The sequence below is a fragment of the Gekko japonicus genome, unplaced genomic scaffold (genome assembly GCF_001447785.1).
Source record: "Gekko japonicus isolate JY-2015 unplaced genomic scaffold, Gekko_japonicus_V1.1 scaffold367, whole genome shotgun sequence".
In the NCBI taxonomy this organism is placed as follows: Eukaryota; Metazoa; Chordata; class Lepidosauria; order Squamata; family Gekkonidae; genus Gekko; species Gekko japonicus.
The window spans coordinates 391441-397568 of NW_015163617.1; the positions used below are offsets into that span (position 1 = coordinate 391441).

General features: G+C 56.1%; 1 protein-coding gene across 1 annotated transcript in view; it reads left to right on the forward strand.

The window, feature by feature from the left end:
• Positions 1-3199: 3199 nt before the first annotated feature.
• The window catches only part of LOC107107169 (E3 ubiquitin-protein ligase pellino homolog 2), a 147668-nt gene continuing 144739 nt past the window's right edge, over positions 3200-6128 (forward strand). Inside the window, exon 1 of the mRNA XM_015407427.1 lies at positions 3200-3299. Coding sequence (XP_015262913.1) covers positions 3223-3299 — 77 coding nt within the window. The 5' untranslated portion in view covers positions 3200-3222. The remainder of the gene's footprint in view (positions 3300-6128) is intronic.

The following is a 6128-nucleotide window of genomic DNA, read 5'->3' on the forward strand; positions in this document are numbered from 1 at the left end:
TCATCAGAGGTTGCCATGACTTCCAGGTGATTGCGTGCGTACGCCTGCACACGCACACACACAAATACAACCCCCCCCAAAAAAAAACCCAGAAAAAAGGAAGATCCAATCATGCTTTCAGTGTAATTAGGATGATTATTTGTCAGGGATACTTTAGGTAATCCTGCACGGTGCAGAGGGTTGGACTGGGTGGGCTTCAGGCCCCCTTCTGTCTTTACAGTCCTATGATTCTATGACTGTGCTTTAATTTTTGCCAACTGTCTTGAGCATCCTTTTATGGGAGGTGTAGCCTGTAAATCAGGGGTGTCAAACATGCGGCCCAGGGGCCGGATGAGGCCCCCGGAGGGCTTCTATCAGGCCCGCGGTGGAACTGGCTGTCTTCTGCTTCTTCTTCCAGTTCTGCTGCTGCTGTGTCATCGTAGGTTTGCAGCTTAGAGATGCACACCTGAACAGTATACTCAAGATTGCAACAGCCAGGGGTCATTTCATAGAAAAAGAGGTGCAGGAGCTCATTAGCATAACTCATTAGCACAACTTATTTGCATATGCCACACCCCCTGACATCACCAGAAGTGTGTCAGAAGGCAACACCCACTGCAACTTACCTGGCTGCTTCTTGCTCCTCGTGGCCTGGGGCTTCTGGGAGCAGGGGGCAGGGCTTGTTGCATGTGCCCACCCCCAGGGCACTTTACTGCCGGAACTCTGCTCCTGTGCGCTCCTGCAGGAAATGACCCCTGGGCCCAACCTGGTGGAACGAGCTCCCGGAGGAAATCAGGGCCGTGAGGGATCTGTTACAGTACCGCACGACCTGCAAGACGGAGCTCTTCTGCCAGGCGTTTAGTTAGGGAGCTGCCACTGCTATAGAGTCCTGGCCCTTGGTCTTGACACCGAGCCTGCACCGCAGGAAATCACGAGCAGAACAACATCTGGGAAGTTGACATCTATTCTGAAAGCGAGCCATCTTGGATAATTAATGAATTGCTATCAGCACTTTGTGAATCTGTGTTGGGTTTTTTATATGAGTGTATGATGTTTTAACTGTATTTATGTTGAGTGGAAGCCGCCATCAGGAGGTTCACCAATGGGCCCCAGAACTCCAGAAGCCCTCCCAATGTGGCCCCCCCAACCACCAAGAATACAGAATATCACTTGCCCCAGACATAAGAACATAAGAAAAGCGATCTTGGATCGGGCCAATGACCCATCCAGTCCAACTTTATTTGTTGTTTCTATTTTATTTCCTTCATTTATAACCTACTTTCCCCCTCCAATGGAGACCCAAAGCACCTTACACCATTTTCCTCTCCTCTCTTATACCCTCTCAACAACCCTGTGAGGTAGGTAAGGCTGAGACTGTGTGAATGGCTGAAGATCACCCAGCATGTTTCCATGGCAAAGTGGGGATTCAAACCTGGAACCTCCACGATCCTAATCTGATGCTCTATAACAACTACAACCATACTGGCCCCGCTAATGGTCCTCCTGATGGTCCCTGGGTTTTGGCCACTGTGTGACACAGAGTGTTGGACTGGATGGGCCACTGGCCTGATCCAACATGGCTTCTCTTATGTTCTTATGTCTGGGGCAAGCGATGCTCTGTATTCTTGGTGGTTGGGGGGGCCACAGTGGGAGGGCTTCTGGAGTTCTGACCCCATTAGTGGACCTCCTGATAGCACCTGGGTTTTGGCCGCTGTGTGACACAGAGTGTTGGACTGGAGGGGCCATTGGCCTGATCCAACACTGGCTTCTCTTATGTTTTTCTGCCTGGGGCAGTGATGCTCTGTCTTCTTGGTGCTTGGGGGGCCACAGTGTGAGGGCTTCTGGAGTTCTGACCCCATTAGTGGACTTCCTGATGGCACCTGGGTTTTGGCCGCTGTGTGACACAGAGTGTTGGACTGGATGGGCCATTGGCCTGATCCAACATGGCTTCTCTTATGTTCTTCTGCCTGGGGCAGTGATGCTCTGTCTTCTTGGTGCTTGGGGGGCCACAGTGTGAGGGCTTCTGGAGTTCTGACCCCATTAGTGGACTTCCTGATGGCACCTGGGTTTTGGCCGCTGTGTGACACAGAGTGTTGGACTGGATGGGCCACTGGCCTGATCCAACATGGCTTCTCTCATGTTCTTATGTCTGGGGCAAGTGATGCTCTGTATTCTTGGTGTTTGGGGGGCCACAGTGGGAGGGCGTTTGGAGTTCTGACCCCATTAGTGGACCTCCTGATGGCACCTGGATTTTGGCCACTGTGTGACACAGAGTGTTGGACTAGAGGGGCCATTGGCCTGATCCAACTTGGTTTCTCTTATGTTCTTCTGCCTGGGGCAGTGATGCTCTGTCTTCTTGGTGCTTGAGGGGCCACAGTGTGAGGGCTTCTGGAGTTCTGGCCCCGCTGTTGGACCTCCTGATGGCCCCTAGGTTTTGGCCACTGTGTGACACAGAGCGTTGGACTGGATGGGCCCTTGGCCTGATCCAAGATGGCTTCCCTTATGTTCTTACACAGCGTGACATTTGCAACCCTGGTCTAATTTCCACCACACCAGAAGGCAGCCCATGCAACGTCTGTGCTGAGGTAAAATGTTTTGAAAGAATTTTTTTTTTTAATGAGTCTTCAAAGATAGGCGACATCTACTCCTTTATTAATTTAAAAGGCGGCGGGCCCTTTAACGGCGATCCCCTCCCCGCCTCTTTTCCCCTTTACTCCATGTTTACATAACAGACTGGACCGTACCATCGCTCCCTTAAACCGAAGGGGTGGCAGGGGGGCTGGCGGCGGTCGCGAAGAGGCCGGGCGGAGGGGGCGGAGCGTCCACGCCTCCCCTATTACCCCGAGCCCCGCGTCGCGTCCGAGGCGCTCATTGGTTTCTTCCTTCTGGCAGTTGCGGCCGTTTGCCGTCGACTGAGCAGCAGCAGGAGGAGCAGGAGGGAGACTCCGCGCCGGCGGGCGCAGGAAGCCGAAAGGCGCATTTCGGAGCGGCCCGAAACAACAAGAAAAGAAGGAAGCGGCCCGCCCGCCCGAGCAGTCGCGCGACGGACGACGCGGCCGGGCAGCGCGCGGGCGGACTTTCCATCCCTTTTCAACCCACGCTTGATTGATTGATTGGCTGATTGATTGATTGGTCGGCCGGCGTCTCTCGCCTCCCCCCCCCGCACTCGTTTTCCACCCCCCCCTTTCCACCGTCTCCTTATGGGATTATAGCAGCAGCGGCGGCGGCGTTGGCGGCGGCCCCATGTTTTCTCCCAGCCAGGAGGAGCACTGCGCGCCCAACAAGGAGCCCGTCAAATACGGCGAGCTGGTGGTGCTGGGGTGAGTAGCTGCTCCCCGGGAGGAGGAGGAGGAGGAGGAGGAGGAGGAGGAGAAGGGGACCTAATATGGGGGATGGGGGGGCGCAGACCCCTTAAGGACGGAGGCGTCGGTGGTGGTGGTGGGGGGGCGTTGGTAGGTTTTGATGGGGAGGAGGGAAACCCTCGCCTTTTCTCTGTCTTGCTGAATGAGAAGGGGATTTGCTTGGAAAGCGGGGAGGGGGGAGATTCGAAGGGGGCTCGACTCCTTTGCAAATAAAAAGAAGAGGGGGCCACGCAAGCAGGGCCCCGCAGGAAGAGGGAAGGGGGTCCCGCAGGAGGAGAGAAAGTCTCCCCCCCAAATCTGGGCCCCGCAGAAGGAGAGAGAGGGGAGTCCCCCCAAAATCTGAGCCCCGCAGAAAATCTGAGCCCCGCAGAAGGAAAGAGAGGGGAGTCCCCCCCAAATCTGGGCCCCGCAGAAGGAAAGAGAGGGGAGTCCCCCCCCAAACCGAGCCCCGGCGCAGAAGGAAAGAGAGGGGAGTCCCCCCCAAATCTGGGCCCCGCAGAAGGAAAGAGAGGGGAGTCCCCCCCAAATCTGGGCCCCGCAGAAGGAAAGAGAGGGGAGTCCCCCCCAAATCTGGGCCCCGCAGAAGGAAAGAGAGGGGAGTCCCCCCCAAATCTGGGCCCCGCAGAAGGAAAGAGAGGGGAGTCCCCCCCAAATCTGGGCCCCGCAGAAGGAAAGAGAGGGGAGTCCCCCCCAAATCTGGGCCCCGCAGAAGGAAAGAGAGGGGAGTCCCCCCCAAATCTGGGCCCCGCAGAAGGAAAGAGAGGGGAGTCCCCCCCAAATTTGGGCCCCGCAGAAGGAAAGAGAGGGGAGTCCCCCCCAAATCTGGGCCCCGCAGAAGGAAAGAGAGGGGAGTCCCCCCCAAATCTGGGCCCCGCAGAAGGAAAGAGAGGGGAGTCCCCCCCAAATCTGGGCCCCTCAGAAGGATAGAGTCCCCCCAAATCTGGGCCCTGCAGAAGGGGAGGGGGTCACCCCGAATCTTGACCCTGCAGAAGGAGAGAGGCAGTTGCCCCAAAGTCTTGGCCTCGTAGAAGGAGAGGGGGGTTCCCCCGAAGTCTTGGCCCTGCAGGAGGAGAGGGGGGTCCCCCAAGATCTTGGCCCCGCAGGAGAGAGGAGGGGGTCACCCCAAATCTTGTTGCCGTAGAAGGAGAGGGGGGGGGTCCTCCAAAGTCTTCTCCCCACAGAAGGAGAGAGGGGGGGTCGTCCCAAAGTCTTGGCCCCGCAGAAGGAGAGAGGGGGTCACCCCCAAAGTCTTGGCCCCGCAGAAGGAGAGAGGTGGTTGCCCGAAATCTCAGCCTCGTAGAAGGTGAGTGGGGTTCCCCCAAAGTCTGGGCCCTCGCAGAGGAGGACTGGGGGAAGCCCTGGTCCTCTTGGGAAGCGCCCCTGCAGAATATCCCTCTTGCATTAGCCCCCTTCCCGAGGAAAATGGGGAATCCCCCCCTGTTTGCCTTGCAATCAAAACAAAAGAAGAGCAGCACCCCCCCCTGCAGTGGGTCACCTGGAAGCTGGCGACGAGGTTTGTCTCTCCAGAGGCGGCTTTCTTTCTTCCCTGAGTCACGGCTGCCCACTTCTGTGCACGCTCCGTCCTCTTCAGGGGGTCTGGGACTTTGTGGTGGGACTGGGGGAGGGGGCAGCTTGGGGGGGGTTGATGATGATCCCGCTTTGAGAGATTGGGGGCTGGGGGGGTTGATGATCCGAAGAGAGGTAGCATCTTTGGGGGAACACGGGGTGATGGTTTGCCTCCACCTTTTCGTGGAGTGATAATTTGAGAAGGGGGAACCCCCGTTTGGGGGGGAGCTGGGGCGATAATTAGCAAAGGGGGATGGATGTCTTCTTGCAGTGATGATTTGAGAAGGGGACCTCATGGGGGGTTTTACAATTTGCAGAGGGGGACTTCTTTTTGGACTGAAAAATGCAGAAGGGGGACCCCATTTAGGGGTTGGGGAGATGGGGGATGGATTTCTTGCAGAGATAATTTGAGAAGGGGACCCATTTTTTTTGGGGGGGAAGGGAATGACAATTTGCAGATGGGGACTGAAATTGAGAAGGGGGACTCCATTTGGGGGGGAGTGGGGAGATTATAATTAGCCAAGGGCGATGGACCTCTTCTTGCAGTGATAATTTGAGAAGGGGACCCCATTTGGGGGAGAAAGATAATTTGAAGAGGGGGACTTCTTTTTGGACTGAGAATTTGAGAAGAGGACCCCATTTCTGGGGGTGGGTGACGAGGGAGATGATAACTAAGTGAAGCGGGATGGAACTCTTTTTGGGGATGGGGGGGCCTGGAGATTTGCGAAAGGGGAACTCTTCTCGGAGTGATAATTTGAGAAGAGTACCCCATTTTTTGGGGGGTGATAACTTGCAAAGGGGGACTTCTTCGGGGGCTGATCATTTGAGAAGGGGGCCTCGTTTTCGGGAGGGGGGGGCCGGGATGATTCGTGAGGAGTTCGGGATAATGGGGGGGGGGGGGCCCATTGGGGGAGGGGGATGGAGGCGGATAAGTAGTGTAGGGGACCGGATGTGATGGTGATGTGCAAAGGGGGACCTAGTTTGAGTGTGATACTTTGATTCATGGGTTGCATTTTTGGGGGAGATGATCATTTGTGAAAGGGGGAGCTCTTTTTGGGTGGAACGGTGTGTGTGTGATAAATTGCAAAGGGGGCCTTTGTGTTGGGAGCTATTTGGGAAGCCCTCTTTAGCACAGGGGAGGAGATCTTAGGGATATGGTTCAGGAAGGGGGGGGGAGGCCCTTGGGAATAGGAAGGGTATGCAGGGGAAGGGGGGGAAGAG